The sequence below is a fragment of the Neoarius graeffei genome, chromosome 24 (genome assembly GCF_027579695.1).
Source record: "Neoarius graeffei isolate fNeoGra1 chromosome 24, fNeoGra1.pri, whole genome shotgun sequence".
Taxonomy (NCBI): domain Eukaryota; kingdom Metazoa; phylum Chordata; class Actinopteri; order Siluriformes; family Ariidae; genus Neoarius; species Neoarius graeffei.
In genome coordinates, this window is record NC_083592.1 from 6,994,745 (window position 1) to 7,012,341 (window position 17,597).

General features: G+C 38.9%; 3 protein-coding genes and 1 pseudogene across 3 annotated transcripts; all 4 read left to right on the plus strand.

Moving 5' to 3' along the window:
- Positions 1 to 2,958: 2,958 nt before the first annotated feature.
- On the plus strand, positions 2,959 to 6,363 carry LOC132872813 (uncharacterized; annotated as a pseudogene).
- A 1,431-nt stretch (positions 6,364 to 7,794) lies between these two features.
- On the plus strand, positions 7,795 to 9,638 carry LOC132872811 (uncharacterized). The gene is made up of 2 exons (XM_060907902.1): positions 7,795 to 7,877; positions 9,151 to 9,638. The coding sequence occupies exon 2, from the start codon at positions 9,171 to 9,173 to the stop codon at positions 9,636 to 9,638; it is 468 nt and encodes a 155-aa protein (XP_060763885.1). The 5' UTR covers positions 7,795 to 7,877; positions 9,151 to 9,170.
- A 1,865-nt stretch (positions 9,639 to 11,503) lies between these two features.
- LOC132872812 (polyubiquitin-B-like) lies at positions 11,504 to 12,877 on the plus strand. The gene is made up of 2 exons (XM_060907903.1): positions 11,504 to 11,574; positions 12,369 to 12,877. Exon 2 carries the CDS (start codon positions 12,389 to 12,391, stop codon positions 12,854 to 12,856), a length of 468 nt encoding a protein of 155 aa, XP_060763886.1. The 5' UTR covers positions 11,504 to 11,574; positions 12,369 to 12,388; the 3' UTR covers positions 12,857 to 12,877.
- Positions 12,878 to 14,748: 1,871 nt separating this feature from the next.
- Positions 14,749 to 16,143, plus strand: LOC132872810 (uncharacterized). The gene is made up of 2 exons (XM_060907899.1): positions 14,749 to 14,814; positions 15,657 to 16,143. Exon 2 carries the CDS (start codon positions 15,673 to 15,675, stop codon positions 16,141 to 16,143), a length of 471 nt encoding a protein of 156 aa, XP_060763882.1. The 5' UTR covers positions 14,749 to 14,814; positions 15,657 to 15,672.
- Positions 16,144 to 17,597: the final 1,454 nt, after the last annotated feature.

The following is a 17,597-nucleotide window of genomic DNA, read 5'->3' on the forward strand; positions in this document are numbered from 1 at the left end:
TCTGCCAAGAAGAGTGGTCAAATATCCAGCCAGAATTATGCCAGAAGCTTGTTGATGGATACCCAAAGCATCAGGTCGAGGTGCAACTTGCTAAGGGACATTTAACCAAATATTAGTTGGGGTGCATGTATATATTTGAGCCTGTATGTATAATTTTGATCCTGTGTGGATTAGAGAAAATCCAAAATAAATTCAAACTTGTTTTTTGAAGTCATTAAAGATGTACGCTGTACAATCATTCCACCGTGGAAAAAGAACAGTTCAAGGAAATCATTAACAGCCCAAAATTACCATGACACTGATGCCCATGATGAGTGTATGTAAACTTCTGACCGCAACTGTAAATTACATTTATAGTCTTGTTTGTGGCTGTAATAACAAATTACAATAATAATTGTTTTATATGAACTTTATAGTGACTTGACCCTCGACAAGTAAGGAGCGAATCTTCTCACTGAATGTTTGAAAGTCCAGTCTACTGCTACGTTCCAGGCGAAATTACAATTTGTAAATTCCTGCCACAGGAAACTTACAATTTCAACTCCTCAGCTTGTCTTCTCACCTGTCAGTTCCTTCCTGTTCATGGACGGAGGTCCAATCCACACACTGGCTCACACTGTGAACAGTGTAAAATCCTCCTCCACTACTTTTAAATGAGTTTACAGCAAGTCAAGTCAAGTTTATTTGTATAGCGCTTTTAACAATAAACATTGCCACAAAGCAGCTTTACAGAATTTGAACGACTTAAAACATGAGCTAATTTTATCCCTAATCTATCCCCAATGAGCAAGCCTGTGGCGAGTGTGGCAAGGAAAAACTCCCTCAGACGACATGAGGAAGAAACCTCGAGAGGAACCAGACTCAAAAGGGAACCCATCCTCATTTGGGCAACAACAGACAGCCTGACTATAATATTAACAGTTTTAACATGAGGACAGTTTCGTTGATGTTATAACTCTTCATTGATGGAAACTTGAGTGCAAAACTGTTCATGATAACTGCAGTCCTAAAGTTAGCAAGACAACTGTAGTCCTCAGCCATAAAAGCATTACTGTAAGAGTCCAGAGCTTCCTCCAGGTATAACCCTCAACTGTCCTCATGGGGCCGTCCTTCACAGGAGCAGTGCGATAAAACTCCGACCAGACACAGGGCACCAGGATGGATCAAGCAGGTCTGAGAGGCAGAAGAGGCCAACATCTCAATCACAGGACCAACATGTAACTCAGAGGGACAGATTGGGGGGGGGGGGGGGGAGAGAGAAAGAAAACACATGTTGTTAGGTATGCCCTAAAAATGATAAGTATTAAATCTGTGTGGTAGGCTCGCAGAGACGAGAGTCTTTACATCATGACCTGCTCTGGCTGGATGCTTGATTGCATGATGGGAGCACACTCCTCAGCAATGATGAGATGCAGATGGGACCCTTAGGGCTGGCCAAGACAATTCAGTTACATTTCACCGGGTCTGGGCTTGAAAAATCTGAAAGGCAGTGCAGCTTTAAGGTCTTCTGGATGACCTTTTATTATTAGCCAATAAACTTCTCAAAGTCATCCCTGAAAGGGAGTGTAATGGTGACTGGTGAACCTGTGTAATCCAAAACAGCAAGTACTGGCTTTGGATCAGCTCATACACACACAGTCCTCGGTTAAATCTATAACTCACTGTAATTGCTGTTTTGTGAAAGTAATCATCAACATTAGAGTAATCACTGATGTTCACTCAGTCACTGTTGCACACTGTTTAGGTTAGGTTAGATTAGATTAGATTAGATTAGATTAGATTAGATTAGATTAGATTAGATTAGATTAGATTAGATAAAACTTTATTGATCCCTTTGGGAGGGTTCCCTCAGGGAACTGTTGTTGCTGTGCTGTGATTTCAGATTTGAAGGTTTATAGCAGAACAGAACTAACAGACAATCAGGATTTCAACTGTAAAAAAAAAAGCACTTCAAGTAGATTTTATGAGCTTGATGTTTACAGTCATATTTATTAGAAATATTTTCCACAGCTGGTGTCAAAAACTCTTTGTTCATGATGATAGAAAGTGATATTAGGTTGAATACATTTGCACTAGTTATATAATTCCTCTACAGATCTGCTTCTAAAACACTGTCGTAAAGCGAGACGGCCTTTCGATTTCATAAAATCGGTGAAATTTAGTTCCCTCTGAAATGTGGTCACTGTGATATCTGTTTATTTCTGTAATATCTCAGAAAATATCAGGCCATTCTGTGGCTGGGAAGTTATTTAATTTGAGGGGATTAAAGCAAATAATGTGCATGAAATTGCTTGCTTTGTGCAGTCAAGCAGACAGAGGAAGTCCGTGTGCGCATGTGCAGGTTTACCTTCTTCTTCTTCTTTTGGCTTTTACAGCAGCTGGCATCCACAGTGTTGCATTACTGCCATCTACAGGTTTATCTTTGAGCGTGCATTGACAGTTCCATCATTCTGTCGCTAAACGAACAGCTGATCACACCGAGGTGCTCGCTGAGTGCCGATATTTATTAGTTTGGTCCTGCATTTCTTTTCCGTTACTGCAGTCGGGCTTTCGCATTTCATTCACACACTTACATCATCCATTTTTCTCTCCTGTTTCAAATTTGTATCCCACAATGCCTTGCATGAACAGGGAAAGCCAACCACATGATGTGATGCATGACGTAATATCTTGAATTGGGTCAAGGTGAAGCAGGAAAAAATAGCAGAGAATTTTGGGCCACGTGGCCTTAAAGTCATTAATTGTTCTATTTATAAAAAAAACTAATAAAATTGGAAGCCTGTGATTCGAATTCAGTTGCTTTCCATCCATGATGAACCGGGATGAGGGAGCGTACGCGCTGTCGCACACCTGGAGTGCCGTCCTGGAGGAGCGACCTGACAGCAGGAGGCGTGAACTACCTGTCAAATTGGGCGGGACGTTCACGCCTCCGTAACGCAACATCAGCTGACAAGGCACGTCACCACTCGACATCTGGTGACTGTTTCTGAAGAAGGCGGGAGATTCACGCCGAAACTGTTAACGAGGTAACAAGCTTAAAAAATATCCTTGTCTAAGAAACGAACTTAAAATATGTTTTCCATCCACTAAAGAAAAATAATTGGGTGTTGGGAAAATTCTTTTTATGACCTCCACTTGAAAAATCTGAAAGGCAGTGCAGCTTTAAAGTCTTCTGGATGACCTTTTATTATTAGCCAATAAACTTCTCAAAGTCATCACTGAAAGGGAGTGTAATGGTGACTGGTGAACCTGTGTAATCCAAAACAGTAAAGTGCACAGTGATCCTGAGAAACTGTGTTTTGATGTGGAATGTTTTCCTGATGTCTGGAAAGCGAAAGTCACTGAGTCACACTCAGAAAACGAAACCTAACAGAGGGGCGCGGCCTGCAGCATTTCTGAGAAATTCCGGGGGCGTGGCTGTGACATTATATTACGGCCTGCAGCCAGTCAGCTGGAGGGGGGGGGGGGGGGGACAACCTATTTTAGGACACACTATGTTTGAAAGGTAATTTTAGCTTATTTTTCACATAAATGTGTTCTTATATGATATGAATCAGAAATAATCATCAAAATAAAGTTAATAAGATTTCACCAAAGAGCGATAAAATAATGTGAAAAGATAGTCTATGAAGTAAAAATGACAGCATCTATTAATAACTTAAATATTCAGTCACTATTTAACAACATATAGATATTCTCTTCATGCTTGGCGAGTTTTGGGGACACAGTGAGGGAGTAAACACGCTGTTTGTGTTGAGAGCTCAGATGCAGTAGTTGATGTACAGACTGTATTCGACCTCAGGATCGGTGTTTAAAGCTCTCAGGTGAACAGAGTTACTGACCCAAGATGGTGTGAATGATGATAACAGACCTTCATATCACTGGAGCAGAGCAGGTCTCAGATGACATCATGAAAGGAGCGCGTGCGCGGAGCGTTCACTTTGTGCGCGTGCATTTCCCCTCGTGCGCTCAGATCCGACATGCTCGCGCTCTTAAACTCCAGAGGTGTGGAAATGTTTGTAGAGTAGAGTGGGGGAAAAAGCCCCCCTGGGGTAATATGCCCCCGGCCTGTTTTACCCAAAATAACCACCAGATGGCGCAAAGTTACATTTCTATTGTTGCTAAGGACTGGCTTGACAACAGGGATATACAAATATCCACTGTGAATCGCATATCAGCAACGCAGCGGAGAGAAATCAAATTTCATGGTAAGTGATATAATTTTCAGATATCAGTAAAACTGTATTTAGATAGCTGCTATTTCATCAGATATCACAGTTGTGTATGTGGTATGAGTAGACAAGTCAGTACGTTAAAAAAAATACATTAGGTATAAAAAGTTGAATCACATTTTGAAAGTAAGACCCTTTTTTGTAAAAGTGTAGTCTGTGGGGTAAAACGCCCCCTTAATGGTGGGGTAAATGGCCCCCAGGGGGCATCATTTCCTTTTATCATAATTACTGTATTTCATACATTTCTGAATAGCAGATACATAGTTTTTAATAACATCTCGCTTACCTGGTTGAGTAAAGCAAGTAATTTGAACTTAATATTAAAAATAATTGAAATAAAAAAAAAACTGAAATTAAAATGCGAAATATAATAAAATAATACATCTATTCATTAATTCAGGGATATTTTCTTGTTTCTTTCACATTATAGGCTTAAGTAAACACTTTTGCTATCCAAACAGCTTTTTTTGAGTGAGGGGGCCTATTACCCCACCTCAGGGGGCCTTTTACCCCACTGGGGGGGGGGAGGGGGGGGGGGGTAAAAGGCCCCCTTGGCACAATGTTTGTTTTTGTTAAAAAAAAAAATTAAGTATTAACTTTAGGCAAACTTTAGGTGGCATTATTGTTCATGTCACTGTTGTCAAAACTATGATTAAAACTAAACACATGGTTCATTTCAACTTGGAGAAAAACTGAATTTTCCTTAAGGGGGGCTTTTTCCCCCACTCTACTTTACCTTTAATATTGAAACTTAGAGTGTAACTTAAAAAAAAGATTTAAGGTACATAATTGGAATGAAATGATCTTTTAGAGAAATACTTAAAAGTGCATTGCATACACTTTTCACACTAAAGATAAAAAAAAAACATTGTAGTACCCTTAGTACCCTTTATTTCCTGAGAGTGCATGTTTAAGGGTAGTATCTCACTGGGCTGCGACAGCCTGTCACTAGTTGGAGACACAACAATTGCGATAAAATATGCGAATTAGCGACAATTTTCACTTGGAATCACACTGAATTGATATTCGCATATTTTACCACAATTATTGCGTCTCCAACTAGTCGCAGGCTGTCGTAGCCCAGCTTTCCCTCAGCAGGCAGGGAAGTAGAGGAAGCCTCACGGAAACTGACTTGAGAAGGGTTCGCGATGGCTTTGCGACACCAGCGATGCATTTGCGGCTATTTTGAGAGAAATTTTGTCACACGAATTCTTTGAACATGTTCAAAATTTCAGCGACAAAGGAGCGACACTTTGCGACTCATACGAGAAAATTGAGAAGCCCTGTGAATGTTTCAAGACACTTTTGAAACTCTTTCACGAATGACTTTCACAATTTGTCGCAAGCTGTCGCAGCCCAGTGAGATACTAGCTTAACATCACGATAATGAACATGGCAGAGCTGTAAACCCTGCTGGCAGCCATTTTGAATCCAGACTTACTTGATTTGATTGATCTAGTGACATTTTAGCATCACTTCCTGAATTCTGTCGCATAAAAAGTTATTGGAATTATTTCAAAATGATGTTGTTGGAGGTGTGATGATTAACCCATGAAGCTGGCAGTATGCTAAGATTTTATTAGTCTTGTAACTTCAGTGCAAAATGTTTAAAAGTCCATTTAAACAGTGCTATTCTGATCATTTTTGTGTGTGGGTTGTTTTTTTTTTAATGGAGAACATTAAGAAATGGACAGGATGAAGCTCATCATTAAAGTCCTGAGTGGAGAAAAACGAAGCGTGCATGTGGATCCAAATGCCACCATTGGTGCACTCAAGAAACAAGTTGCTCCACTCTTTCAAGCAAGACCTTCATGGCTGAAGCTTTCTATCACCAATGAACAAATTGTGCAGCTGGACCATGATCAGAAGACAGTGAGAGATCTCCACGAACCCCGTGCCATTTCAGGTGTTCGTAAGAAATGAGAAGGGACATACAAAAACATACGACATCACTGACGATGAGACCGTTGATCAGCTGATGGCAAAGGTGTCCCGGAAAGAAGGAGTACGAGTGGACCAGCAGCGGCTGATCTACGATGGAAAACAGCTCAAGTGTAACATGAAGCTGGAGGATTACAACATTATTTCTGGAAGCACCATTTATATGACCCTCCGTCTGCGTGGAGGCTGATGGAACACAAACATGCAGAGATCACTGGACTAAAACAATTGTTCTATTTAACACAATTAAAATATTCTTAGGTAAATATGAGTTACAGATACAAGTAATGAGCAATATTTAAACATTCCTTTTTTCACCATTATAGGCTTATTCTTCTTTGTCCAAAATTTCTAGTATTGTTCATATGTCTGAAGTGAATGTTAATTGTCATCAAGTGGCATGAAAACATCACAAAGGAAAAAGCTATGATGTAGAACTTAGAAAAAATATAATGGTTCGATTTTAGGGACTGATTAAATACCTTTTCCTTGTGTTTCTTAATGGTTTATTTTGAGAATACTCATAAGTTATTTAACTTCATATATGTATCAATAAAATTATTGATCAAAATGAATGAATTGCTTTTGTTTATTTGTCCCCCCCAACAACTCTGTTTGTGACAGGAGATAAATCACCTATTAATGTTAATTATCTGGGTATAACATTAATATAGTAGGTTTACTTCATGCTCATCTTCCAAATATATGGTAGAGTATATGTATACACTCACCAGCCACTTTATTAGGAACAATGCATCAAATCATGCAGATACAAATCAAGAGCTTCAGTTAATGTTCACAGTGTTCAAACATCAGACTGGGAAAAATTGTGATCTCAAAGTGTGACTTTCTGTCACTGGGGCAGCATGGGTGTTGGTTTGAGCCAGATGGACTGCTGGTTTGAGTATTTCAGAAACTGCTGAGCTCCTGGGGTTTTCACACACAACAGTCTCTAGAGTTTATGCAGCGCTTGGGTCATACCAAAGACCATTATCAAAATGGTACCTACTGTCATCTGGTGAGGTTCCACAATACAGATGTGAGTAGGGAGTCAAACTCGTGGTTACCAGAGAACCAGCCCCCCACTGTAACCCCAGCTCTGTAATAGGTGAGAGGCTGAGGGTTACTTAAATGGACATCAGCGCTGCCCAATGCACCTCAAGGGCCTGGTTAGTACTGGGACAGGAGACGGTCTGGGAAGATCAAGCCCTGGCATGGGAGGGAGTTTGAACTTTGATATACTGGTGGATTGTGTAATATATGTAAAGTAAACCAAGGCACTGAAAATTCCAGAAATTGTGACGTAGGGCATTAGAGCGGGCTTTCCCCATCACATGACACATGCCTTCATTTTTCTCACGTCATCCCAATTCTTATTAAAGTGATTTATTTTCTCCAAAGCTGAAACAGACTGAGGCTGTGTTGTTTTAACTCCTGTTTCCAAACATAACATGCTGAATGGAAACAGAAAGCTCCTGAGTAAGATGCAGAAAGGGAATCCTAACTGAGGGGGCGGGGCCTGCTGTCATTCTGCTCTCACCTGCTTAACTCCCACTGGTTATCCTGTAAATAAGGGGCGTGGTTGTGGCACTGTTACTGTTGTTAACTTACACCCAGCTGGAAAGGAGGTGCAGCTGGACTTGGTTCTGAGAAAAGGAGACTGAGGACAGAAAGGAAAGAAAGACAGAACTGTTGACTCAAAAGGTCAGTTTTACTCTATTTTAAATTATGTACAATTGAATAATATGTATAAATTTGAATAAGGTTAAATAGTATATTTTGGTTTGGATTAATAAAGTCTCCAAATGCGTCACTGATACAAAGTTAAATCTTAAAGTAAAATAAAGTAAATGTGACTGTGTCAGGGTGCAGGCACTTATGGAATCGTATGGAATAAACAGGGGAGAGTGGGTGAAGCAAACTGTAGGCAAAGCCAAATTGGTAGACGAGAATCATGGTCAGAGAAACTGGTAGGGGTCGGTTGATTGGCAAACAGAATAACCAAGATGAGATGAGAAGACAAGGTCAAGGTAAACATAAGCAAGCTGAAGAGAATGAGAAGACAGGCAGAAAGTAAACAGCTCGGTACGACAGGAGAGAAAACACTGAACGGTACTTTGCGTCTGGTGTGAGTGAGAGAGGGGTTTAAATAGAAGAGCTGATTGATGAGGAAACAAGTGACAGGTGTAATTAGTAGACAGGAGATGGAGGGCGCTGTAGTGTGTGGGAAGTGTAGTTTGAGGTGGCCATGTTTGGAGGCTGTTTCGAGCTTGCGCTCTCAACCCTGTTACTGACAGACTGTGTATTCAGGAATAATTTACCAGTAGAAATCATTCTGGTTGATGGCTTTCTGAAACAAATAGTTAAAAATCAGTTCATTCATAAGGAGTACAGCTGTTTGGTGCGTCATTGTCATCATCATTGTCTTCTTCTTCTTCTTCTTTGTGATCCGAGTTCACGGGTGGTCAGCTTAGGCTTGAGCCCTTATCCTTTACTCGCTGAAATTGCTCCAGATTCCTTGAATCGTTTAATGATATTATGCAGTGCAGAGGGTGAAATATCCAAAGCTTTTACTCTCTTTCTTTAAGGAACATTGTTTTTAATCATTTCAATTATTAATGTTGGCTGGTATAACTAACAAGTAGTGTAAGTAGTGAAAGATTCACACATCACACATTCACTCATATAGACTTGGTCGTATGATTTCAGACTCTTTTATACTATAACATAAAGAAAACTGAACACTTAGTTTACATCACAATCATTTCTGCTGAAAAAATAATACATAAATTAAAACTACAGAACTATCTGTATAATGCTAAACAGTGCTCATAAGATTTCATTACTTGTTAACTACATTTGTTTCGTAGCTCCAGTAAAAAGATTATGAAATGATGTTTGTCTTATTGATGATATGTGATGTGGAATGTTTGCATACATTTGATTCTTATCAGCTTTGGCTTTATTTCACACACAGGTCAGTAATAGGGGAATACGATGGATCTCATCATCAAAGACCTAAATGGAGAAATGCAGGTTGTGAATGTGTTGCCAAGTACCACCATTGGTGAACTCAAGCATCAAATTGCCACTCTCTTTGGGGCAAGAGCCTCACGCCTGAGGCTTTCAGACAGTAGTGGTCAGATCCTGGACGAGCTTCAGAAGACAGTGAGTGAGTACGGTCTGAGCTCAGGATCCACTCTGATCCTACTGATCTCCATGACCCCCGTGCCGTTTCAGGTTTTCGTGAAGAATGTGAATGGACAGACAAAAACATACAACATCACGGATGATGAGACCGTTGATCAGCTGATGGCAAAGGTCTCCCGGAAAGAAGCAGTACGAGTGGACCAGCAGCGGCTGACCTACAATGGAAAACAGCTCAAGTGTGGCAGGAAGCTGGAGGATTACAACATTGTTTCTGGAAGCACCATTGACATGACCCTCCGTCTGCGTGGAGGCTGATGGGACACAAACATGCAGAGATCATTGGACTTAAACAATTGTTCTATTTAACACAATTAAAATATTCTTAGGTAAATATGAGTTACAGATACAAGTAATGAACAATATTTAAACATTCCTTTTTTCACCATTATAGGCTTATTCTTCTTTGTCCAAAATTTCTAGTATTGTTCATGTGTCTGAAGTGAACATTAATTGTCATCAAGTGGCATGAAAACATAACAAAAGACTAAAGCTATGATGTAGAACTTAGAAAAAATATAATGGTTCGATTTTAGGGACTGATTAAATACCTTTTCTTTGTGTTTCTTACTCGTTTATTTTGTGAATACTCATAAGTTTTTTAACTTCATATATGTATAAATAAAAATATTGATCAAAATGAATGAATTGCTTTTGATTATTTGTCCCCCCCAACAACTCTGTTTGTGACAGGAGATTAATCACCTATTAATGTTAATTATCTGGGTATAGCATTAATATAGTAGGTTTACTTCATGCTCATCTTCCAAATATATGGTAGAGTATATGTATACACTCACCAGCCACTTTATTAGGAACAATGCATCAAATCATGCAGATACAAATCGAGCTTCAGTTAACGTTCACAGTGTTCAAACATCAGACTGGGAAAAATTGTGATCTCAAAGTGTGACTTTCTTTCACTGTGGCAGCATGGGTGTTGGTTTGAGCCAGATGGACTGCTGGTTTGAGTATTTCAGAAACTGCTGATCTCCTGGGGTTTTCACACACAACAGTCTCTAGAGTTTACACAGAATGGTGCGAAAAACAAAAAAACATCATGTGAGTGAATGACAGTTCTGTGGGTGGAAACAAACGCCTTGTTGATAAGAGAGGGTCAGAGGAAAATGAACAAATTGGTTCTTTTTGCCAGGAAGGATATAGTAACTCATATAATCACTTTACAACCGTGGTGAGCAGAAAAGCATCAGCATGCAACAGAAAACAGAAGAACACACTGGGTTCCACTCCTACAGCCAAGAACAGGGATCTTAGAATCAACAACAAGTTCCTATTTAAGTGGCCCGTGAGTGTCGTATATACTGGAGAAATGGATAATATACAAGTACACCATGACAGTGAACATTCCAGAAGATGTGATGTAGTGCATTAGCGAGGGCGTTTCCCATACCAGGACCTGAGAATTCACTTTCTTCCCAACATCTGTTATGATTGATTTCTCCAGAATTGAAACTGACCGAGGCTGAGATGGAAGGGTCAATAATTCATCTGAATGAAAGAATGTGTTATCATTAAAAGGGGATTACTACACATTTTGTGAAAATAGTTATCTGTAACTAAAAGCAAATCTGAAGTCATTCTTAGGTACAAACAAACAAACAAACAAATAAACAAACAAACAAAACCTGAATATGAAAATCAGGTAACATTAGTCATATTAGTCCTGTAAGACATACTAAACTATTAATCTCTAAAAAGTCAGTATGTATAGTATATACTGGTGGATTGTGTAATATGTAAAGTAAACCAAGGCACTGAAAATTCCAGAAGTTGTGACGTAGGGCATTAGAGCGGGTTTTCCCCATCACGTGACACATGCCTTCATTTTTCTCACGTCATCCCAATTATAACTGATTTATTTTCTCCAAAGCTGAAACAGACTGAGGCTGTGTTGTTTTAACTCCTGTTTCCAAACATAACATGCTGAATGGAAACAGAAAGCTCCTGAGTAAGATGCAGAAAGGGAATCCTAACTGAGTAGGCGGGGCCTGCTGTCATTCTGCTCTCACCTGCTTAACTCCCACTGGTTATCCTGTAAATAAGGGGCGTGGTTGTGGCACTGTTACTGTTGTTAACTTGCACCCAGCTGGAAAGGAGGTGCAGTTGGACTTGGTTCTGAGAAAAGGAGACTGAGGACAGAAAGCAAAGAAAGACAGAACTGTTGACTCAAAAGGTCAGTTTTACTCTATTTTAAATTCTGTGCAATTGAATAATATGTATAAATTTGAATAAGGTTAAATATTATATTTTGGTTTGGATAAATAAAGTCTCCAAGTGAGTTACTGACAGACTGTGTGTTCAGGAATAATTTACCAGTAGAAATCATTCTGGTTGATGGCTTTCTGAAACAAATAGTTAAAAATCAGTTCATTCATAAGGAGTACAGCTGCTTGGTGTGTCATTGTCATCATCATTGTCTTCTTCTTCTTCTTTGTGATCCGAGTTCATGGGTGTTCAGCTTAGGCTTGAGCCCTTATCCTTTACTCACTGAAATTGCTTCAGATTCCTTGAATTGTTTAATGATATTATGCACCGCAGAGGGTGAAATATCCAAAGTCTTTACTCTCTTTCTTTAAGGAGCATTGTTTTTAATCATTTCAATTATTAATGTTGGCTGGTATAACTAACAAGTAGTATAAGTAGTGAAAGATTCACACATCACACATTCACTCATATAGACTTGGTTGTGTGATTTCAGACTCTTTTTTTATACTATAACATAAATAAAACTGAACACTTAGTTTACATCACAATCATTTCTGCTTAAAAAAATACATAAATTAAAACTACAGAACTATGTGTATAATGCTAAACAGTGCTCATAAGCTTTCATTACTTTTTAACTGCATTTGTCTCGTAGCTCCAGTAAAAAGATGATGAAATGATGTTTGTCTTATTGATGATATGTGACATGGAATATTTGCATACATTTGATTCTTATCAGCTTTGGCTTTATTTCACACACAGGTCAGTAATAGGGGAATACAATGGAACTCATCATCAAAGACCTAAATGGAGAAATGCAGGTCGTGAATGTGTTGCCAAATACCACCATTGGTGAACTCAAGCAACAAATTGCCACTCTCTTTGGGGCAACAGCCTCACGCCTGAGGCTTTCAGACAGCAGTGGTCAGATCCTGGACGAGGTTCAGAAGACAGTGAGTGAGTACGGTCTGAGATCAGGATCCACTCTGATCCTACTGATCTCCACGACCCCCGTGCCATTTCAGGTTTTCGTGAAGAATGAGAAGGGACAGACAAAAACATACAACATCACAGATGATGAGACCGTTGATCAGCTGATGGCAGAGATCTGCCAGATAGAAGGAGTACCAGTGGACCAGCAGCGGCTGATCTACAATGGCCAACAGCTCAACTCTGGCAGGAAGCTGAAGGATTACAAGGTTGTTTCTGGAAGCACCATTTATATGACCCTCCGTCTGCGTGGAGGCTGATGGGACACAAACATGCAGAGATCATTGGACTTAAACAATTGCTCTATTTAACACAATTAAAATATTCTTAGGTAAATATGAGTTACAGATACAAGTAATGAGCAATATTTAAACATTCCTTTTTTCACCATTATAGGCTTATTCTTCTTTGTCCAAAATTTCTAGTATTGTTCATATGTCTGAAGTGAATGTTAATTGTCATCAAGTGGCATGAAAACATCACAAAGGAAAAAGCTATGATGTAGAACTTAGAAAAAATATAATGGTTCGATTTTAGGGACTGATTAAATACCTTTTCCTTGTGTTTCTTAATGGTTTATTTTGAGAATACTCATAAGTTATTTAACTTCATATATGTATCAATAAAATTATTGATCAAAATGAATGAATTGCTTTTGTTTATTTGTCCCCCCCAACAACTCTGTTTGTGACAGGAGATAAATCACCTATTAATGTTAATTATCTGGGTATAACATTAATATAGTAGGTTTACTTCATGCTCATCTTCCAAATATATGGTAGAGTATATGTATACACTCACCAGCCACTTTATTAGGAACAATGCATCAAATCATGCAGATACAAATCAAGAGCTTCAGTTAATGTTCACAGTGTTCAAACATCAGACTGGGAAAAATTGTGATCTCAAAGTGTGACTTTCTGTCACTGGGGCAGCATGGGTGTTGGTTTGAGCCAGATGGACTGCTGGTTTGAGTATTTCAGAAACTGCTGATCTCCTGGGGTTTTCACACACAACAGTCTCTAGAGTTTACACAGAATGGTGTGAAAAACAAAAAAACATCATGTGAGTGAATGACAGTTCTGTGGGTGGAAACAAACGCCTTGTTGATAAGAGAGGGTCAGAGGAAAATGGATAAATTGGTTCAAGCTTTTTGGCCAGGAAGGATATAGTAACATATAATCACTTTACAACCGTGGTGAGCAGAAAAGCATCTCAGCTTGCAACAGAAAACAGAAGAACACACTGGGTTCCACTCCTACAGCCAAGAACAGGGATCTTAGAATCAACAACAAGTTCCTATTTAAGTGGCCAGTGAGTGTCGTATATACTGGAGAAATGGATAATATACAAGTACACCATGACAGTGAACATTCCAGAAGATGTGATGTAGTGCATTAGCGAGGGCGTTTCCCATCCCAGGACCTGAGAATTCACTTTCTTCATAACATCTCAGTTATTATTGATTTCTCCAGAATTGAAACTGACCGAGGCTGAGATGGAAGGGTCAGTAATTCATCTGAATGAAAGAATGTGTTTTATATCATTAAAAGGGGATGACTACACATTTTGTGAAAATAGTTATCTGTAACTAAAAGCAAATCTGAAGTCATTCTGAGGTACAAACAAACAAACAAACAAACAAACAAACAAACAAAACCTGAATATGAAAATCAGGTAACATTAGTCATATTAGTCCTGTAATACATACTAAACTAAATATATCAATCTCTGAAAAGTCAGTATGTGTGTATAGTGTATACTGGTGGACTGTGTAATATGTAAAGTAAACCAAGGCACTGAAAATTCCAGAAGTTGTGACGTAGGGCATTAGAGCGGGCTTTCCCCATCACGTGACACATGCCTTCATTTTTCTCACGTCATCCCAATTATAAATGATTTATTTTCTCCAAAACTGAAACAGACTGAGGCTGTGTTGTTTTAACTCCTGTTTCCAAACATAACATGCTGAATGGAAACAGAAAGCTCCTGAGTAAGATGCAGAAAGTGAATCCTAACTGAGGGGGCGGGGCCTGCTGTCATTCTGCTCTCACCTGCTTAACTCCCACTGGTTATCCTGTAAATAAGGGGCGTGGTTGTGGCACTGTTACTGTTGTTAACTTACACCCAGCTGGAAAGGAGGTGCAGTTGGACTTGGTTCTGAGAAAAGGAGACTGAGGACAGAAAGGAAAGAAAGACAGAACTGTTGACTCAAAAGGTCAGTTTTACTCTATTTTAAATGATGTGCAATTGAATAATATGTATAAATTTGAATAAGGTTAAATATTATATGTTGGTCTGGATAAATAAAGTCTCCTAATGAGTCACTGATACAAAGTTAAATCTTAAAGTAAAATAAAGTAAATGTGACCGTGTGTTCAGGAATAATTTACCAGGAGAAATCATTCTAGTTGATGGTTTTCTGAAACAAATAGTTAAAAATTAGTTATTTCATAAACCATACAGCTGTTTGGTGTGTCATTGTCATAACTATCTTCTTCTTCTTCTTCTTTGTGATCCGAGTTCATGGGTGTTCAGCTTAGGCTTGAGCCCTTACCTGTTACTCACTGAAATTCCTCCAGATTCCTTGAATCGTTTAATGATATTATGCACCGCAGAGGGTGAAATATCCAAATCCCTTCATATCTTTATTTAAGGAACATTGTTTTTGATCATTTCAATAATTAATGTTGGCTAGTATAACTAACAAGTCGTATAAGTAGTGAAAGATTCACATATCAAGTGAAAAGTGTTATTTAATGTCTTCTAGACCTGTTCATGTGATTTCAGAGTCTCTTTTTGTATATAACATCAATAAAACTGAACACTTAGCTTACATCACAATCATTTCTGCTTAAAAATAACATATAAATTAAAAAATACAGAACTATCTGTAGAATGCTAAACAGTGCTCATAAGCTCCCATTACTTTTTAACTACATTTGTCTCATAGGTCCAGTAAAAAGATTATGAAATGATGTTTGTCTTATTGATGATATGTGACGTGGAATATTTGCATACATTTGATTCTTATCAGCTTTGATGTTATTTCACACACAGGTCAGTAATAGGGAATATGATGAAGCTCATCATCAAAGACCTAAATGGAAAAACGCAGGTTGTGAATGTGTTGCCAAGTACCACCATTGGCGAACTCAAGCAACAAATTGCCACTCTCTTTGGGGCAACAGCCTCACGCCTGAGGCTTTCAGACAGCAGCGGTCAGATCCTGGACCAGATTCAGAAAACGGTGAGCGATTATGGTTTGAGTTCAGGATCCACTCTGATCCTACTGTTCGCCAAGACCCCCGTGCCGTTTCAGGTGTTCGTGAAGAATGAGAAAGGACAGACAAAAACATATGACATCGCTGATGATGAGACTGTCGATCAGTTGATGGCAAAGATCCACCGGAAAGAAGGAGTACCAGAGGACCAACAGCGGCTGATCTACAGTGACCAACAGCTCGAGCGTGGCATGAAGCTGAAGGATTACAACATTGTCTCTGGAAGTACCATTCACATGACCCTCCGTCTGCGTGGAGGCTGATGGGAGAAAATATGTGGAGCTTGTTCTGTCCTATTTAACACAATAGGACAAAACACCCTATATGTCAAGAAAAAAAAAGAAGCAAAAATACCCAGTACATGTTGAATGTGCATATAATAATCATTCGCTGACAGCCAGCTCATTCTCCTATTTAAACACCATTTTGAAAAAAATAAAAACATCTGGAATCTTCTTTGCTTCTCTTTCTTGACACATTTCTACAGAAGCTAAATAGTTAAATATATTTATTCATTTATTTTTGTTATTTATTGTTTAACAACATGTTTATAACCATCTTTAAATGATAATAATGTGCCTTTTTGTTTAGTGCCAAGAACAAATCATGCTTTTGATTGTAAGTGTAAAGTGTTTATGAATTGATTACATTCATTCAGGGTTTAAAGTCTTTTAGGATTTACAATATAATAATGTTTGGAAACGTTAAAATCAACTTCATTTTAATTTGTGTCTTTACTTGCTCCATTTTTTATTTACCTTCTGTATTTATGTTCTCACTTGTCTAAATATTGCTTTATGTTACTTTGTTTGTTTGTTTGTTTGTTTGTTTGTTTGTTGATAAAATCTATCAGCAACAGAAAGCTTATTTAAAGGCAGTTTGTAACTTTGGAGTGTGTAATCTCTGTAACCTGTACTGTCTGCTGTTCACATGCTGTATGTTCATACTGAATTTATATTCGGTGTTTAATTTGTTCTTCACTCATTCCACTGTCATCTATTTATTCTTTTCTCCCTCTTACATGGAAAATGTTATGACTTGATGAATCTGAATCATTATTGCTGTTACATTCTGACAAACTGCTTTAATAAATTATTGATTTGGATCAGCACTCTTTCTGTGATGTGTATTTGCTGACTGATAAATCTAAATAAATATAATGATAATGATCATACACAAATGCATATTCTTTAGACCTTAAAGCAGAAGGAAGTCCAGAACCCAGATCTACGTAATTTAACTACCAACACATTCTACAGTAAACATCGAGATCTGTGAGTTTACTCCACATATTGAACGCACCAGTTAATTCTGTTTGACAAAAACAAGGCAGTAGAACTGAATCCAGTATTACAGAAAGCACACAGAACTTCTCAACAACCCATGAGGAAGCACTCAGAGCTCTGCCCTCTCATTGGGAGATGGGAGGGTTTTTGGTGAAGTTGCATGAATAGACCAGTAGGGTGCAGTCAGAGCACCTGTATGATCCTGTGCTTTCAAACCCCACTAGTGTGTGAGAGCTTTGATGGTTGTGGTGATAGTTTAGAGCAGGGGTTCTCAACCTTTTTCAAACTGCCCCCCCCCAAAGCGGGTTCATTCCACCCCGCGCCACCCCCCCTCCACCCCGCGCCACCCCCCCTCCACCCCGCGCCACCCCCCCTCCTCCCCGCGCCACCCCCCTTACCGGCGCCACCCCCACTACACCACCTTGCATAGA

Excerpts from the sequence above, each read along its gene's own strand:
- LOC132872811 (XM_060907902.1), top strand. The coding sequence starts at position 9,171 with ATGGATCTCATCATCAAAGACCTAAATGGAGAAATGCAGGTTGTGAAT.
- LOC132872812 (XM_060907903.1), top strand. The coding sequence starts at position 12,389 with ATGGAACTCATCATCAAAGACCTAAATGGAGAAATGCAGGTCGTGAAT.
- LOC132872810 (XM_060907899.1), top strand. The coding sequence starts at position 15,673 with ATGATGAAGCTCATCATCAAAGACCTAAATGGAAAAACGCAGGTTGTG.